The sequence below is a fragment of the Rutilus rutilus genome (genome assembly GCF_951802725.1).
Source record: "Rutilus rutilus genome assembly, chromosome: 7".
In the NCBI taxonomy this organism is placed as follows: domain Eukaryota; kingdom Metazoa; phylum Chordata; class Actinopteri; order Cypriniformes; family Leuciscidae; genus Rutilus; species Rutilus rutilus.
Genome location: NC_140221.1, coordinates 25,310,736 through 25,330,491, shown reverse-complemented (window position 1 = coordinate 25,330,491; position 19,756 = coordinate 25,310,736). Strand labels below are relative to the sequence as shown.

General features: G+C 38.5%; 2 protein-coding genes across 4 annotated transcripts in view; one reads left to right on the top strand and one right to left on the bottom strand.

Moving 5' to 3' along the window:
• Window positions 1-11,413, bottom strand: part of lrch2 (leucine-rich repeats and calponin homology (CH) domain containing 2) — a 101,428-nt gene extending 90,015 nt beyond the window's left edge. For 2 of the 3 annotated variants that reach the window (XM_084414350.1, XM_084414349.1), the window contains exon 1: window positions 11,146-11,410. In XM_084414350.1, the coding sequence (XP_084270476.1) occupies window positions 11,146-11,395 (250 nt within the window). In that variant the 5' untranslated portion in view covers window positions 11,396-11,410. Of the gene's footprint in view, window positions 1-11,145 lie in introns of all 3 variants that reach the window. The other variant, XM_084414351.1, reaches the window with a different exon arrangement.
• Window positions 11,414-12,742: 1,329 nt separating this feature from the next.
• On the top strand, window positions 12,743-18,870 carry LOC311293020 (uncharacterized protein). The gene is made up of 9 exons (XM_084412916.1): window positions 12,743-13,114; window positions 13,884-14,030; window positions 14,196-14,293; window positions 14,409-14,500; window positions 17,458-17,518; window positions 17,639-17,691; window positions 17,807-17,878; window positions 17,980-18,103; window positions 18,282-18,870. Exons 1-9 carry the CDS (start codon window positions 13,027-13,029, stop codon window positions 18,735-18,737), a joined length of 1,191 nt encoding a protein of 396 aa, XP_084269042.1. The 5' UTR covers window positions 12,743-13,026; the 3' UTR covers window positions 18,738-18,870.
• The last annotated feature ends 886 nt before the right edge of the window (window positions 18,871-19,756 follow it).

The window sequence follows — 19,756 nt, the reverse complement described above, 5'->3', positions numbered from 1 at the left end:
ATTTAAATGCAGTTTAGTGTGCTAGTGTAATGTTAGACCAAGTGAAACAGCACTGCGTTACCTCACAAGTTTAATTTGTCTAATAAACTGACCTGTGAGTTGTAATTCTGCACTTGCGTGTAGTTCGGTAGAATGAAATGTCCATATTCCTTTTATATCTGCGGGACTCGCGTCGCGTGTGGAGCTGATAGCTGTCTCTTAGCAATCCCGAACTGCTTCATATCACAGTCATGATAAAAACATCGATGTATTCCATAAATCCATAAACATTATTAGATCGGTCGGCTTGACGTTGACGACAAGATCCATAATTCTTAGCAAATGTTGCGTCATCAAACTACGCCTTTGTTATTGTAAAGAGGTTAGCGACCTCTAGCGGCGAAAAAAATTACATACTGTACGTTTAAAATAAGCATATAAGCATTGCTATGATAACAAAATAAATAGGCCTCTAGAGTCTAGACTTTAAAAAGGGAAAAGTACAGGCTTTCCTATAACCTCAGATATTGATGTCCAATCAAACACTACTGTAATTTAGTTCCAATTCATCTGTTATGGAAGGAGCAAGATTTGTTTTACAAACTTTAACGTTACATCCGTCATTGACGTTAGTGCTGCTCGGCTAAACATATGCACTGTTATTGATGATACAGTTACCACATGTGCTCCGCAATAATTTAGAAATATACTCATCGGTTTCTTGATGGACATACACTTGTTAATGCTGATAGAGGCATCTCATAATGTACGATCACTCTGAGAAATGTCCTGCTTAAGTCGTCCTTGTGATGGAGGTTTGGGTTAAATAACTATTTCTTCCCATGTTTCATCATTGGACTCGCACTCTAATTGATAATCGGCACCATCATTACTGTCCTTACTGTACAATCACTAAGGATTTACAAAGACTCCGGAGCTGAAATTCAGTTATGGTAATGGGCATTTCGTTTCTGACACACACTGTATACAACTCTAATGACTACTAGTTGACATGCAGATGCAAAGTTACTTATAGTATAGTCTAAAGTGGACTATCGAAATAAAGTGTTACCAATAATTATATTTTGTTCAATTTAAAAGCAAAAAGGCAACCTGAAAAAGTGCCTCTGTCTCATACTCTATGTTCAGTATTACAGGACAAAGTGAGAGCTCAGAAACACAGCAAACACTGCTCTAACATGCCAGAAGAACAATCTCTCAAAATAATGTCAACATTTTTCAGTCTAATTAGGACTATCAGACACACCATTTTGGTGTTTTAGGGCCCTTTCACACCTACCTTGTTTGGTCCGGACTTTCGGACTTTTCAGTTTGGTCCGAATCAAAATTACAGGTGTGAAACCTCCCCCGGACCACGGTACGGACCAAACAGACGAAATTTGGTCCGACGAAAAGAGGTGGTCTCGGTCCGGATCAAACTGAGCAAAGGTTTGGTTCGTCTCTAGTGTGAAAGCATTTTCTGTATGGTTCGGACTTTCAGACTATTTACAGGAAGTTCCGGTGGTTCCCGCGTAGCCTAAACAACTGAAGAAGAAATTCTTCTGAAGAATATTTATGTGCAGATCTGTCAGTCCTGCCCACCGCATTTCTTCCAGCTGATTCAAACGCGCGCGCGCGTACACACACATTTTTCCTGCGTCCTGCCGGCGACGATAAAATGTTCGCAAACCGAGGGTGTTCGTTTGGCGAATTTGAACTCGCCTCGAGTATAGTCGGTGCTGCAGGGAGTGCCGTAATAAGAACAGTATAGTGGCAACGATATGCGTCTGTTCATTCATTCTTGTCAAAGTTATCCGCCGAATTGACAACACACTGACGTCAGACGCACGTCCGTTTACAAACCAATCAATGTCAAGATGCAGCCCATATAGATGATGACGACAGGACGCAAGTACGTAATGTAAAGTTCTTTAGTGCTCTCGCATAATTGCAATGTGAAACCAAACCAAAACTAACCAAATGTGTACAATGTATCAAAACATGACCTTTGGTTCGGACCTTGGTGCGGACTTTCAGGTGTGAAAACGCCCTAGACTTGAAAGCCAAACTTTACATATACAGCTCATAAACACTATATCTCAGCGGGTGATGTGTATCAGAACAACATGAAACTAACTCAAGTGACGAAATTGGATCGCTTGTACAAACAGCGCAGTCAACATGCGGTGTATCTACAACGCTTGCAACAGTAATGACAAAAATGTCACAACGCCAGGAGACATTTTTATACAACGACTGAAAGTGTCAGTGTGGAAAAAAACTGGGAAATCTTTCCTTTGCTCATATTATGACATCTCACTAAGATGCTAAACTTACAAGGAGCGTGTCAGCGTGAAATATATAAGCAACATTTTATGTATGTGTGCATATGTATTTGCTTAAAACTGCTGACCCCTTTACTCATTCCCTACGTGAATGTCACACAGAAAAAGGAAAGAGAGAAAATGAGTGTTATCCAAACACAGCTGCAGTTTGTTTGAAGCTACAAATGTCCTGAAAGACGAAAGCTGGATGAAATCCGATCTGACTGTTCACACTGAAACATATCTCAATCCAAAATAAAGATTTCACAGCACAACAGCACATATGGATGTGGTTTGGATCACGTTTGTAAAATGAAATTGATGTCGTTCTATAGTTTTTTTGCTTATCAGAAAAAAAAAAAAATACCTGACAGATTTAACATAAACAGAAAAATCTGATTTTCATTTTAAAAAAGCCAAGGCCTAGAGCTCAGAATGAGTGTTTAATAAAGCTACAGTATCAGAGACTTGAGAACTACCTTCAGAAAGTGAGAAGAGCTGACTCATATGTCATCAGTTTCACTTCATTGTAAACCCTGAATTAGCCTAATTTTCTTTTAGATGCATTTCTCAATGTCGACTGCACTGAGTGCATTCATCCCTCTTGACTGATCTATCTGTTAGTTTATTAACTTTTCAATGCATACTCCCTAAAATTATTTTTTCTTAGTGCTGCAAAGACCATGATACTGAGCACAAGGGTTTGAAGTTGACACCTTACAGATGGGACCAGCATGTCAGATCATGTGTAATTACCTCAGTCTCTGGAGAGTGCTGTGTGTGTGTGTGTGTGTGTGTGTGTGTGTGTGTGTGTGTGTGTGTGTGTGTGTGTGTGTGTGTGTGTGTGTGTGTGTGTGTGCGCTCATCTGTGAAGGGCAGAGAGGTCTCCTGCCTACTGTCACAAGATCCCAAGACCAGAGTGTACATCACAGGAGGACATGCAAGGAAACTCAAGCAACACCAGCAAAATTAAGTAACGTAGTTCATCTTAAAATCTAATAACGCTGAATAGCAGAGCTCAGTGAAATAGACTGTGACGGTGCTGTCACTTGCCCCATGCATTTTTATGACTTGATACAACCTTTGAACATTGTTTTTGGCAATTCCACTGATTTAAATGTCACCAAGTTGACATTCACTTTCTCTAGCTGAGTATTGGGTAACATAACAAAAATACTTTGAAAAAGCTTACAGTAAAGGTGTGTTTATGCATTAATAGCGGCATAATTTCAAGCTACTATTCAAAAGAAGAAGAAAAAAAATGTGGAAACAAATCTGTAATTCTAACGTGTGTATTGGTAGCCTACTTATGTGCTTTCTGTTGTCTGTGCCCCTCTCGTCTTCTTTTTTAATTCACCTCTGGAAACCCTGGTTTTGTATAGTTAATTATTATGTGTTATTTGTGATATGCAATCAAATAAAATCACAAAAAAGTATTGGAGACTAATATAAAATAACACTTTATTTCATGCAGTCAGGTCAGAAAAAAAGTGATGTAAGGGCAAGTGGCCAACAGAAAAACATTTTTTTTAATTTGAGGGCTATTAATGTGTACTCTGAAGGGGATAGGCAGGGCTCAACAATACATAGTAAAATCTATACGGGGTAAGATAGGCAAAAGATACTGTAAATAAATCAAGATGCGTCATGGATGGCATTACATTTTCCTCCAAAACATATGCAATGAATTTCTTTGAACCCAAGATAATTCCACAACAAGAGTCATTCATTCATTCAGACACAAGCTATTTAAAAAGTGTGAATTTAGTTCCTGGAAACGCCTTTTGCCTGTCTTGCCTCAAAAGAAATAAATCCAAGTCACATTGACCTCTGTTTGCAAAACAAAAACCTAGTGTTATGGACACAATCTCAGTTCTCAAGATATTCGCTGAGCAATTCAACTGAGTCATTGTGATATCAAACCAGTTTGTGCCAGCCTGACCATTCAAGAGATCGGTCCTTGGGACTAAAACACTCTTTTAGTTCTTTGATTTCAATAGCTACTGATCTACTGAGAACTATAGCATGCTTAGAGGAAGAAGGACTACAGACGCAGATTACCCTAAGAGAGAGACACTAAAAGAGACATTCAACACTCTGCCACAGCTACAAACAGCCTTGGGACTTCCTGTTACTTTGTGTGCAAATATGGACCCTTTTCACACAATTTATGACATTTTCAGAATTTTTTAATAGGATACATATGGCACATTAGTTAACACCAGGCATCTCATGACATTTTATTGATATTTTTCAAAAACTTTAAATCATGGAAAATTAATAACTGCAACTTTTAATGTTTATAAAATGTGACATTGCAGACTGAAACAAAATGGTTTAGTATTGTGGACAACAATTAACTGCATTGCATAAAGTATTAGACTCATTCAACTATACAGCCTCAACATACAGTTTAAATACTGCTGATTCTGGTCTAATGAGTGATTATAATCAAGGTATTAATAAATATTTGTCCTTCTAAATATCACATGAGTGAATGACTTCTCTAGGCTTGTGATATTTTACTTTGTTATAGAAGTTACCAGTGTGATTAATGAAATTCAGTGAGTGACAGCAAATCTGACTTCTGTAGATATTTCTCAATATTTGCTCTTTTTGGAAAATCAGGGAAATGTGATTTTCTTTTCTTTTCTTTTCTTTAGCTGTTGTTGGAGCAAAAGTGAACACCCAAAATGAAATAATTTACAACTCGTACTCAAGTTGTTCCAAACCTGTATGACCTTCCTCTGTGAACCATAAAAAATGATTTTTTTTTGGCAATGGTAACCAAATATGTTCTTCAAAATATCTTATTTTGTGTTCCACATTAGAAATAACTGCATACTGGTTTGGAAAGACATGTGGATTAGTAAATTATAACAGAATTTTCATTTTTGAATTTAAGTAGCCTATGCCTTTAAGGCACTTTAAACCTAAAATCACTACATTTGGGCTGAGCAGCAGCATTTTCAGATATAAATTCCAGTACAACCCTTCAGATTTTGACACGCACACATGCCGGAACCCATATAAATGAACTTATATTATTGAAATAAGTAAGAACAGTTAAAAGCGGTTACGACTAGCATAAGCATACATCTTGCATCAGCCTTTATGGATCCAAAAAGCAACACTATGTGCACAACGAATAGGCACATACATAATTCATATACATGCATGACCACAAACTGCCTTAATGTAAGTCATTTCCATGAAAGGCAACTTTGCACATGAATATTCTATAGTGCATACTACAGCAAGATAAAAGTCTGATGATATTGAAATAAAATTTTTTTTAAAAACTATATTTATTAAGAGTCAGCATTTTATTTTTCTTCATCTTCCATCATCGTTAATAAATGCCACTTGTACTTTACTTCTACATGAAGATAATGCATATGAAAAAAAAAACTAAGTTTATTGGTCATTCTCTGACAAACACCTTGATTAGCCAAAAGTAGAGAAAAATCTGAGCTTTTCTTTTTTTAAAATAAACCTAACCATCTCACATCAAGCCAGTCAAACAGATTCTCGTTCAGTTGCTCAGATATGGGTTTAGAAACGAGTATGTGTACGTACATGAACTTTAAACACACTTCTTCAGCTACTATTTCAAACCTCACCACTGCAATAAGGCTGGAGTTTTTTTTTGTTGCTCACATGTGACTCTGATTTGTTTTTCTCATGACAGTGTGAACAGCAAAAATCACATGCAATCTGATCTTTTCAATTTCAATTTGTGCCACTTCCATAATGTGGTCCTAAATCCAATACAGGTCAGATATTTAGCAATGCGACCTCAGTCTGAACAGTAACGGAATTCATGCAAATTTTACGTCACTCTCTAGATCAACATTCGTCACAATTCTGCGCTCATGTGAGTCACTTCAAAGATTTTACATAGGCCTACCTGACGTTATCAAGACAGTTTCGAAAGGTAGTGGAAGGACAGTGATGTCTAAGAACTCACAAGTATTAGGCTACATTGACAGCTCTATATACAAGCAAAACATGAGGGCTCCTATCATAAATGTTTAAAAACTCCACTCTTTTTTCGAATCCTCATCTTTGTTTTTTTATGTTGCCTGCGTATAAATTCGCTGGCTTCGGCGGCAGATCACACTATAAATAAACGCATACTCGCTTACTTAAGTGTTCTTCGTGTTTACTTCTGTATGACTGCGTGCACTAAATTGTTTTAGTGGTTTTAAACAAAGCACTAAATGTTTTAGCTCCCCAACACTTGAGCGAGCTCTTAACGCATTATAGTCCTTCATGTCTATTGCGATCTCAAAATTCTGGCCAGTTGATAAATACCTAGAATATCAAAATCGACTGCTGGCGGTAGATCCTTTTCCTATTTAGTACCTAAACTCTGGAACAGTCTTCCTAACATTGCCCGGGAAGCAGACACACTCTGTCAGTTTAAATCTAGACTAAAAACATTAACCTGGCATACACATAGTACATTATACATTCCTATTATTCAAATCATTTAAATGATTATTAGGTTGCATAAATTATGTCAGCCGGAACCGGGAACACTTCCTGTAACACCTGATGTAATCGTTACATCATAAGAAGAATGGCATCTACGCTAATGTTAGTCTTTCTGTTTATTCCGAGGTTTACTGTAATCAGCCGGATCCGGGCCGTATCCAGATCAGATGGAGGACCTGCACCTAGACACGACCACAACGCATCCCTGAAGTGTCAGCAGAGATTGTTTCAACTAGACTCTCCCCTGAGAAGGCCTCATCGACACGACAGCCATCGGTGCTGATTAGTGATCGACTTTGCGGGTTTTACGTGTATCGGCCAATCTGCGTTCGCCGCTAGTTTTTTCCCGGCATTATTTACAGACAGGCGTCAGTACAGGCAGCTCTGTGTTGCTGGAGACGCTGCAGTGTGCAGCCCATGCACTGCCCCCTCCCACACTAGCAGAGTGCTGGAAGCCTCTTCAAGACAAGTTTTAAACTTTCAAAGCATCTTTTAACTGTTTGACTTAGCTGAAACATTGCCATACACTTTGAAAGTGGAAACACGTTGCTCTATATGTGCGTGCAACTATAGCTAAGCAAGTTTGTGGGTCCAAATGGAAAACGCGAATGCCGAATCTATAAAACTGCTTGTCACTGTATTTAGGGAGCTGCAAATAGTAAAGTTTGAGGCTATCCATATGCATACGGCAGCTGTTACGAACACTGGTCATAGGATTAAATAATCCCGACATTGTTCCGTGATTCCGTGATATTTGTGGGAGTTTTATTCAGCGACCACCTGGCTGAGGTTTGGACGTGTGCTCATAAAAGAAGCGATGCAGTTGCAACACGCATGCGATGCAGCGCGCTCGTTTGTCCAGGCGCTCCTTTGTCCAGGCGCTCCTTTGCCGTGGTGAAATAGATTAATCCTTACTTCCTCGTCATCATGGAGAGCGCAGTTCATGGTTGCATAGCAACGACAGACGCCACGGGAGCGCAAGCTCGCAGAAAGGAGAAAGCGGCGCGGCCGTGCTTTCCACACGTTTTTAGACGCGATATGTGAACAGTCCCTAATTCATAATAAACTGAGAATCTATTTGGTTTAAAATCGTTTTTGTTTTGTTTAAAATGGAGGAAAAGCCATTTTCTTAGAAAAGCCATTTGCTCTACAAGAGATTAAGTTAAGTGCACTAAAATTTAGGCCTAAGCATTAAATGACTAGGTTGTAAATAGTTGGTTACTTTTAAGATTAAGTATAGTACAGTTTGCACTTTATTATGCTGCTTGCTTGTTGCTACTGTGTGCAATAGTGTAATTATTTTATTTATGCTTAAATATTTATTTTCAGTATTTTCAGCACTGAACTTTTTTTTTACTTGTTCTACCTCACGTTTTTAATATTTGTCAAATATTGTTTTTTTAATTTCAATAAATGTTCCCTTTTTAAATTGAGACTTGTAACATTTGTTATCATCATTGTGTCATTTTTATGATGTAAATTGAGTGAGCAAAAGCAGTATCGGCTCCAAATATCGGACCAAGAAAATCGGCAGCCCGTATCGGTCATCGGCTAAGGCTGATGAAAGAAAATCGGTATCGGCACTAAAAAAAATCCATATCGGTCGATCCCTAGTACTGATCCTCAACAAACCCGTCTCCATACCGGCGTGATGACTCCAACATTCAACCAGTTGGAACTGGATAATATTCTGAATGTTCCAATCCAATCTGACTTGTAACCTATAATGCTGCCTGAATCATAATCATACACTGTTCGTTCATTGGTCAGAGGAGAACTGGCCACCTGACTGAGTCTGGGTTCTCCCAAGGTTTTTTTCTCCATTCTATCACCTGATGGAGTTTTGGTTCCTTGCCACTGTCGCATTCTTCGCATTTGTCACCATTGGCTTTTGACTTGCTTAGTTGGGGACATTTAATTTAATATTCAACAATATTATTGATCTGCCTGCATTGACACCATTATATGAGAACTGAACTGACGATGACATCACTGTTTTCTCCAGAGCAGCTATATATATATATATATATATATATATAATACTTTTATGTATACTTTTTTTACAACAAAAATGAAATATCACTGAGCTTACTTAAGCTGGACTGTGACGCTATTTTCTTCTGGAAACAAACTTTGTTGCATTATTTTCCTGTTATCTCTGTAAAGCTGCTTTGAAACAATCTGTATTGTAAAAAGCGTTATATAAATAAACGTGACTTGACTGCGTGCCGCGTTTGGATCAGAGCAATAAATCGGAATTGAGCACTAAGACGAAGCCCTTTATCCATTCTGTTAATGGAATTATCACTTCTTCAGAATTTAAAGCATTTGCTTTTAATGCACACATAAGGTCTTTGCAAGACAATGGTGGGAGATTACACATTTAGCCACTGTGAACTCCAGTACTGGACAATAGTAAAGCAAACTGCGCAAGAAGGATTGAAACTGCATTGAAGATCAAATTGAATGAGATGCATTGCAATGTATTGAATTGGTACATATGAACAAATGTGGATCATGCATATTCACAGAAATGTGATCCAGTTCAACAATGAAAACACAAATGACGACAAAAAGATATATGCAGCGATCTTCTTGACTCATGTCATAAACAGCTCCCTTCAAAGGGGAAAACTGGTGGGAAAAATGAAGGCAAAGAGAAGGAATTCTTCATCTTTATCACCCTTTAACATCAGAGACTTGGGGGTATCTTCATACTCCAGTGTTAAGTTTGTGGCCAAACAGACAATAAGGACTGCCAATTAGGTCACTGAAGCCACTGGAACAGACCCACACTAGTACGCACATGCTACCATTTACTCAAGCCTACTCAAACTGTCAAACACACAGAAACTAACAAGCACACAAGCAATCTCATTCTCACAAAAGTGAACACAGATTGCAAGACGAGGAGGATTCTCTTCTCTTTATGCAGTCATACATCTCCAGTTGAGTCAGCGACAAAGTCACTTCCTCTTATAGGTGACAGTCTGGTGCACATCCAACTATTTCCTCTTTCGAACACATCCATAGAAATCATACACACAAGCAGCCCTTTACTATCAACAAACGCAATCTGTATGCTAACGATCCTGACAGTAACAGGGAAACCAGTGAACGTCTAGTGTTATCTACAACATTCTTTCGACCAACAAGCCATGTGTGTGAGAGAATCAAAACACAAGACTTGATATAAACAAATGACCCTTCATACAGCTAAAATGGTTTTGAGACAGCCAAATAATCACAAAAGGCCTATCCACTAGTGTAACTCTATACAGTTGAATGGGAGTGTAGACATGATGCTGTGTGTAAAGTGTGCATGAATGAATGGATTAGTGTCCCTCCTCCCACTGTCTGCTTCACATCTGAATGGCTGTTTGCTGCAGCAAGACTACCATTACAGACCACAGACACTTCCGAAAGAGATGCAGCCATTTAATTTCTAGCCTCATTTCTAGAAACAATAATGTAGCTAATCCACTTTATACTGCAATATTTATAATAGTGCAGCCATAGTAGGCTACCAAGACTCTGAATTGCCAGACAAAAAGATTATTTAGATCAACAATAGCTCTTAATACTAATACAAACATCTAAATTATAATACTAAACATTAGTTGAAAATGAAATGCGTGTTTAAATTACATCCATAGCTGCTTGCACGTTGACTTACACTGAGAGGATGAAGAAAGGCGCGATAGATTATAGAGACGAAGGGCAGCATCTTTTGTCTGGCACTACAGCATCTATCTGCATTTACCGACGTTTTTTACCATCCTTTAACGCCATATCCACTAAATAAGCTGTTCCCGAAATAATAAATAAAACTGCTTCGTCAAATATAAAGGGAACATTCTAGTTTTGTCGCGTGTTCGCAGTATAGGTAGGGTGCAGTGTGGTTTCTACGGGTTTGCACGTTAAAACTTGCTGGATTACTGGAGTAAAGGTTAATGAAGATTGTCTCCTTTCGTTCCAGCTTAAGTGCTCTCTCTATTTGTATTTATTCATGGAATATGATCTGGGGTGAAATGAGATGTGAAACCAAAACAAATAGAGACGCCAGAGTCATGTGAGGCCAGTATTTCTAATTCCATGTCATCGCACTCAAGCTACGATAAACACGAGAGATGAAGCGTGATACTAACGGTTTTCCCTTGTACGAGTACCATGTGCACTGGCTATTGAAGTGAACACACAAACACCCATTGACACACCGCGCAAATGCACCAAAAAGGCACCCACGCTCTAAATGTCTTTTTGTTGTCCTCCTAAAACATGAATCTTGAGAATCGGGTCAGTGGAGCACGAAGGGAGATTAGCCCACATCTGCGGGACCCACCTGCTTGTGTAGTATCGGTCAGATCGTAGTTGAGCCCCGGGTATTCACGCAGTTTTCTTCCGCTGATGTTGAGCATCCCGGAGCAGACGGCATCTTCCAGTGCGCGCTCCAGACTACGGGCGGTGTGCAGCGGGTGTTGCTGCTGCTGTGTTTGAATCACGCCCGGGCTCCAGTGCGCGACGTTCAGATAATGCTGGCTCTGGAGAGCCGCAGCAGGTCCCACAGCTCCCTGACTCGCCGCCATTTTCATAAGTGAAATTATTCTGACAATAATAATAGGGGGCTGCCTGGCGTGCCGCGCATGCGCAGAGGACGCATACGGAGGTGGGGAGGGGAGGGAAAGGGCTACTACTGGAAAGGGGCGGAGGATTTGTCACAGCTCTTACGGCATGTATAAGGATGATCAAGAGAAACCATTCATGTTTTTGTTTTACAAAATTAGAGCAGTATGTATTTTGTCATCGGGAATATTTGTGTAATACGAGAAGAATGGATTGGTTACAGCTTTGGTCAAAAGCTTTGTTATAATTAAGTCGTGCTTATACAGTCGTTTTTTAAAAAAAAAATCTCTCATTATTGAGTGAAAAGAGGTGAAATAAAGGATTAATGACTCCTTTTAGGGCGTGTCTTACCTCCTTTCATGTGGTACGGTTGCGGTTAGTGGTACAGAGAACGGGCCACATGCCCTGAGCTCAAAGGCGAACCCTGGCGGCTGAATGGAGAAATTCCATGCAACATAAGGGAGGTGTTGCTGACCCCATAAACCTTAAAGTCCACATGAAATCAAAATTGACGGTTTTGGCTTTTAGTATGAATAAGTCTTATACTTTTATAAGTTAGTGCTCCAAAACAATGACAAAATGCGCATTTAAAAGATAAGTCAAGTCAAGTCAAGTATATTTGTATAGCGCTTTTCACAATACAGATTGTATCAAAGCAGCTTCACAGTATTAAATTAAAATAATACAACAAGGTTTGTTTCTAGTGGAATTTATTGATAAAATCAAATTAGATATCCCCAGAATAACCCCAACTGAGCAAGCCAAAGGCAACAGTGGCAAGGAACCGAAAAACTCCATCAAGTGACCTAATGGTGTCCTAAAACTCCATCAGGTGACCCAATGGAGAAAAAAAACCTTGGGAGAACCCAGGCTCAGTCGGGGGCCAGTTCTCCTCTGGCGTTCAGATAAGCATTCAACACGTAGGCTACAGTCTCTGTATTTATTTTCTACAGACTGTATTTATGTATTTATGTTTTATATTTGATTATTCAATGCACACATGAATTAAAATAATAATGATATTATAAAATAATGTATACTATTTATTAGCCTTCATTACGGTACAAAAGCGAAAAGTCACTTTACAATTTACAACAAATTCTGATATGTTTATAATAATACTAATGTATAATAGTGTTTAAATAGCCTACTGAGGGGAAACAACTGTTTTATTTAGAAGGGAATTTTTTTTTTTTTTTTTTTTGGATCAACTCCATAAAACATATTTTGTCTGTGATAATAAATATAATGGAGGGGAGGATTCCTGCCGCTAGTTGCGTTGCAAAGCACCTTGGAAAGACCTGCCTAGCAGGAGTAGACATTGCGCTATTTTAAGGGCTCTTGTCACATTGCTTGTCACTCCTCCTATTCAACGCGCTGCCGGGTTGGGCTCTGACTCTCACTCACTCGATCGACACAAATAAACACAAGGAAAACGCCTTGAAACCGGGTTGATTTGAAAAGTTTCATAGTCCGTCTGTGTTTTGACATACGTTTGGAAGTTACCGAGCATAAATATTTTGGTGTTTTCGAGCCGTCAGAAACACGGACACGCGACGCTTGTGAAACTTTTGCGTGCTCAACGACACTGGAAGACGAAATGGGGGAGAATGAAGTACAGATGGAGAATACAGTGCAAATGCAGGAGTCTCACGCTTCAAGCTCGGACAAAATCGACTTGTCATTAGGTTAGTAATTGCATGGCATTGTGATTTGGATGAGTTGGCAGCAGGATCCGTCGGTTTCACTTCTGTGTGGACGTGTTGTAGAGAAACAGTGGTCAGCTGTCACATACATTCAACAGCTGTCAAACCAACGTGCTCGTGCTCAAATCATTTGCCTTGATTCAGCATTATAATAAATGACTATAATGATACGTTAAGGACTAAAAAGAAGTAACATTTAAAGTAGGCTGTAAGTAAAATAAAACTTTCATCCAGCCACAGTAAATGACTATAGCAACTACAGTACCAGTCAGTCAACCATTTTAATACAGACCCTTATTGTTTACTCAACAAACCTGAAGAGCTGATCCTTTTAAATCTTTTGGTTAGGTAAAACCAGCGTCCTTGAGTAGACTATTTTCTATTCAAGGGCTCTAGGTAAAACCAAATTCAGTTCTCAATTTGTAATACACTGATACCGAGGCAAAATATCTGCAAAACACCAACACACCTAATAGTGTATTATCATAGAAAGTAGTTGCTGTGCTGTTAGAAGATTTATCCTTCATATCTGCCACAGCGAAATTCACCCACTCATGAGATAAACAAGTAAATAAAAACATAAGGTGCCTATTTTGCATGCTGCATTTACCTAATTCTTTTCCTATTTAGCTCAAACAAGAATTATATCCAAATTGTTTCTAATTTTATCTAATCATTCATCTTTAAGTTGAATATGTTTGCTTTTTTAGTAAACCAGAGGCGAAACACTTTGTTCCTTTTGTTTTCACAGATGACATTATAAGGCTGAATAAGAAAGAGCAGAGGGCGAACAGAGCTAAAAGTAAACGTGCTTCTAACAGGAACAACGTCTTGAAGAAACTCAACCAGGTTCCACAGCAGCAGAGGGGACTCAGGCGAGGAGAGCAGCAGTACCAAGGCAAGCATTTGATACTTGACTGTCTTACACTTCAATTAGTGACAGCTGACACATTTGGGCAATTGGGATATGACTTCTGCCTGGCCAGAACTGTAAAAAAAATGCTTCAAATGAACTGTATTAAACGCTTGTTTAACAGGTTTCTAATAGAGGTTTGTCCCACAGGTCCTGGCGGGTTGAGAGGTTTGAGGAGACAAAGGGGAGCCGGGAGGGGAATGGTGTCGAGAGGGGGTTCACTAAACAGAGCCGCTGCCGCTACCACGGTATGAACGGTCTTATTGTTTCTATGGCTAAAATAGAGTTAAGTAAGTGGTTGAATAACCCTTGATAAGATTTATTTCAAAGATTATTACTGTGATTACTCTCTCTGTGCCGTAGACCGATGGACAGTTTGATCAGACCACATTCACATCGAGGGGGACATTCAGAGGACGAGGAAGAGGTAGAGGAAGAGGAGGCAGAATGAGCAGGTTCTACACTCTCTTCTCTGTTTCAACTTTATCATCTTAAAGGCACAATATGTAAGATTTTTGGATTAAAATATCCAAAAACCACTAGAACAGTGTTATATATTTTGTTGACTTGAGTACTTACATTATCTCAAATGTTTCTTACAATGTTTAAATCCAGAGAATTCAGCTATTTTAACTAGTGTCTAGCCTGTCTATGACGTTATAGCCATGTTAACCTCAATTTCTGGTTTTACTTTCATAGAAAACGCAAGAACACCAAAGCTTTAATATATTACTATTAATATATATATGTTTTTTATTAGACAGGAGAGCAACTGTTTGGATTGGGTACCTTTATCGACAGAAAACAAATCATTTGTTATATAGCTCAACACGGTTAGGCTTATTGTTTGAATCTCTTGTTTTCTTGATTTACCTCAAGTAACATGTTTGTACCCAAAAAGTAAATCAGACAACATTATTTTGTCAAGTGCATGGCTAACATAGCATAATCAGAAATAGCTTTATTTGTAGTTACAGGAATACAGCATTTTATCTACCACACAATGTTTTAAAATGAATTGCATGCCATTTAGCAACTCAAGTCATCCAGCTTGATATTCTATTATCGATCTAGCTTACTGCAATGTGCAACAAGTGTCTCATAGCTGCCACCGAACGAACACACAGAGTAACATTATAATATAACTTTCAACTCACTCAAATGTATTTTTAGTATGATTGTTTTGACTAAGTAAAACAGCGCTGTGTTACCTCACAATTTTAATTTGTCATATAAAGTAACCTGTATGAGTAGTAATTCAGCACTTAAAGCAGAACTTGGTAACTTTTTTAACTTAATAAAACTTATATTGGTGACTTTCCCTGCTCCCCCCAGCGTTCCCAGGCGGAAAACCAACCTTGCAACTATAAGATAGAAGATAGAAGATAGAAATTGGAAGTCTCGTGAGAAGCGAGAACGAGAGCGAGCGCGAAACACGAATTGCTTTACGTCATGTCAATGTTCTATGATAATGTGTATGATGTATTATCCACCTCGGTAGACATAGCTCCACACGATACAGTTGGCTTGCTCCGATCATAACAAAACGCACATGAGCAGCGGTAGGGAGGGGGAGGAGGCTGCCGCAAGTGAGTTTTTTATGACAGTGTTGTGAAATATACACCCCACAGCTGTAGGGGGAGCTCGTGGGAAAACCATGCGACAACGAAAGGGAAAATCAGCGGAGAAGTGACTAGAGTTCGCTAGAGTTGCCGAGTTCTGCTTTAAGGGTGGTTCTTTAGAATGAAATAAGATAATGTTAATTTAAGTGATCAAGAATTACTGTAAGAAAGTTAAGGGAAGAAGGAGACGAACATTAAACATAACTTTAATTGTAAAATATGCATAAATAACAAAACGAAAGGAGTGGAAGTGGCCAACTACGGCATATAAGCATAATAAAAACAGCAACGTAAAATGTCCCTGGCTTGTCGGTGCCGATGACCTTGTGGGCAGCCTGCCGATATGTAGCGCCGTTGCGCTTCAGGCGACCCGAGTTTGAGTCCTGGCTCATGGACCTTTCCCGATCCCATCCCCCTCTCTCTCTCCCACTTCCTGTCCACTTTATACTGTAAAAAAAAACGTCCCGGGGCTTTCGGCCCCGCCCAGCTTCATACTATAGTAACGTTAATAAAACATTAAATACATTAGCCCACCCATGAACACCATTTCTGCCTGATTCTCGTCAGATTGCTTTGTTATTGTTTTGAATTAGCGATCTCTAGCAGTGAAACTTACATGCTGTGCCTTTAAAATCGGTCAAAAGAGTAGTTTGATTTCTAACATTATTCTCTCAACAGACATTTACATCGATAGTCTGGCGTTATAATTTATTTGCTTTTGGTGTACTGTGGAGTGGGTAAAACTGTTTTTAATGGCAGGCTAGCAGATACTGTTGACTCGCGCTAGCCTAGCACCGGCGAACTATGCAACTGGAAGGACTGGATGAAAAATGTTGAAAACTGTCTCCACTGATAAAAAACACCCAGGCTAACTTGGAAATGAGGTCCGATGTCCAATATCCTGAACAACCCCTTTAATTGATGAGATGCTAATTGATGAGAATAGTCTTCCAATCCATAGCCCAATCTCAACTCTTGGTCTCTGTCATTAATTTGAAGCTATAACATCTGCCTAAATATATGCACTGAAAGCCAGAGATGCAGAAGAGAGAAGTAATGGAAAATGTATTCCATGCAGCCTAGGTCAGTTTTGCTTCTCTGTCCTCAAAGAGAAGCTCAGATAATACAGCTGTAGCTTATCATCAACTAAAAAATTCAGACCTTGAAGAGTGTAGTAGAGACTTTCTATTCATCAAAGAATCCTGAAAAAAATAGCACTCTTTCCACAAAAATATTAAGCAGCACAACTGTTTTAAACATTGATAATTAAAGAAGATGTTTTTGAGCCCCAAATCAGCATGATTTCTGATTTCATCATTTGACACTGAAGATTGGATTAATGATGCTGAAAATTCAGCTTTGCCATCACAGGAATAAAATACAATTTAAATATATTCCAATAGAAAACAAGTATTTCACAATATTACTGTTTTTACTGTATTTTTGATCAAATAAACACAGTCTTTGTGAGCATAAACATCTTTCAAAAACATAAAAAAATCTTACAGACAATTACCTTTTGATACATATTGTATCAAATATATCAGAACACTTCAGATGTAATACAACAGAAAAATACATAGGAAATAAGCATAAAATCTGATGATCTGACAAACTACTGACAATAGACTCCCATTAACCCATTAAGTTATGCGTTGTGACATAAAATATTGATATCATCTTATAAATAACATTACACTTATAAGAGCTGTAAACTTACCATAGCACAGATAGTAGTTTAATGTAATTGTTTAATAATTTGTGTCATAGTCATGTTTTTGTTGTTCTAGGGGTACAATGTCAGCAAGAGGACAAAGGGGTGGAAGACCATTTGTATTAGACAATCTAGGGGTAAGAAGGGCAATCTTTATTTTAAAAAATAAATAAATTATACACGACTTACACATGGATTGACCTTCCTGTTACAATGTTTTAAACCTACAGTTCTGTGCTTTGTCTTTGTTCCTTCAGTTTTCTGCCACAGAAATGACTGAGAAATTGCAAAAGTATCAGAAAATAAGAAGGTGAGTTTCTTTACGTGTGAATATGACATATTCTAAAAAGTACTCTCAAGGTGTGTTAACAAATAGTTTTTCTCTCTGTGTGTCTGTCACACCCACATCCAAACACACACTGAAGTCAAAGAGCAGCACCATCTGGCTCAACGCTGACAGTTTCCCTGCCAAATGCTGCATCTGCACCTGTCGCTGTGTGAGTGAATGAACTTTCTCGCTGGCTTCTAATTCACTGGTTGTAAGTCCTTCTTTGTTTAGCTATTCTTTGTGCCTCTCTTGCCTTTTTCACTCCATCAGGAAGACACCTATTCAGGCTAGGAGGGGTGGAGTAGTGTTAAGGGGGAGATCTTCTAGAGGAGCCGGTTCTTCTTTACCTAAGGGGATTCCTCTGCAATTTAACTACAAAGCAACCACTAACCAGGTGAGTTTAGCCATCCGGCAAAGCCTGTACACCCGGTAAAGTAGGAGAGTCAGACATTTATTACATTTTATTGGCCTTGTGTGTGTAAAGACAGTAAAGTTGTATTCTTTTTCTATAAGCTTACACAATTAAATTGTTCATCAGTTTTTAGAGCCTCTGTTTTTACTTTGTTTCGCAGACTGCCGTATCCCTCAATGACCGATTCACTGACCTGAGTTTCAGTGGGCGAGGATGGGGAAGGGGCGGTGGAAGCGGAGGAAGAGGAAACACTGTTAGGGGTGGACCAGGCAGAGGAAGAGGAAACATTATAGGTGCTGGAAGAGGAAACATTATAGGTGCTGGAAGAGGCAGGGGAAGAGGAAACATTATAGGTGCTGGAAGAGGCAGAGGAAGAGGAAACATTATAGGTGCTGGAAGAGGCAGAGGAAGAGGAAACATTGCGGGGGGTGAAAGAGGCAGAGGAAGAGGAAGAGGAAACATTATAGGTGCTGGAAGAGGCAGAGGAAGAGGAAACATTGCGGGGGGTGGAAGAGGCAGAGGAAGAGGAGGGGTTGGTGTGACAAGAGGAGGACGAGGCTTGACAAGAGGGAGGGGAGAATCAAGAGGAGCTGGTCGAACAGTAATTCTTCAGTGATTAGAATAACAATCGTTCAATTGAATGAATAATGAATTAGTGGTATTTACTGTTAGTGATGCACCGATATTTCGGCAACCAAAATTATTTTTTAATTATTTAAATTTGAAACAGCCCAAACATTATTTTATTTAATTTAATTTTTTATCAGTTTTGACCAAAATAGTTTTGGAGGGCTATGCTATCACAGGACTAAATTAAAGTTTAAAATATATTAAAATAGAAAAAATATTTTAAATTGTAATAATATTACAATTTACTGTATTTTTCATTAAATAAATGCAGCCTTGGTGGGCATGAGAGAATTCTTTCAAAAACATGAAAAAATCTTACAGACCCCAAACTTTTGAACGGTAGTGTATATCATAGAGAAAAATATCAAATATATCTGAATACATCAGGTATAATCATAAACTGAGACAGTGACTTTTAATTGTGTTTCTCCAATGACGCGTTTGACTCTGTCAGTGTCTATTTCCTACGAACAACAAAAGCTACAGCAGCTACAACATTGCTGCAAAATGGATGCTCTTCATCATGAACAAAAATAATGCTAGCGTAACAATATGTAAAAATTTTAGACTGATATATCAAGAGTTAGCTCATTGCTGAAGAAGTTTATGACGACTGGTTTAATTTTATCGCCTAATCATGACACCCTAAGCAGCATAAGGATTTAACCAGTATTTAAAGTATTTAATAACCAAGATTTAATTAACAAAACTTTATTTTCGATTTCAGTTTTGGTTTTCAGCTAAATTAAAACTTTAATTACAGTTTTGGAAATAAACACACAAGTAGCAGAGCAGAGCAAAACTAAACACTTCATTCAAAACTTTACAATAATTTAACAAAACCCAATTTTGTATGGCACACACATGATTCATGCAATCTGATTCTGTTTGAACCACTTACACACTGCTGTGCTAAATTTTAAACACTTGTGACATTTAGATTTTTTCAGAGATATTGTTAAGGTACATGAATATATTGACCTAACACAACACCAATACTGCACT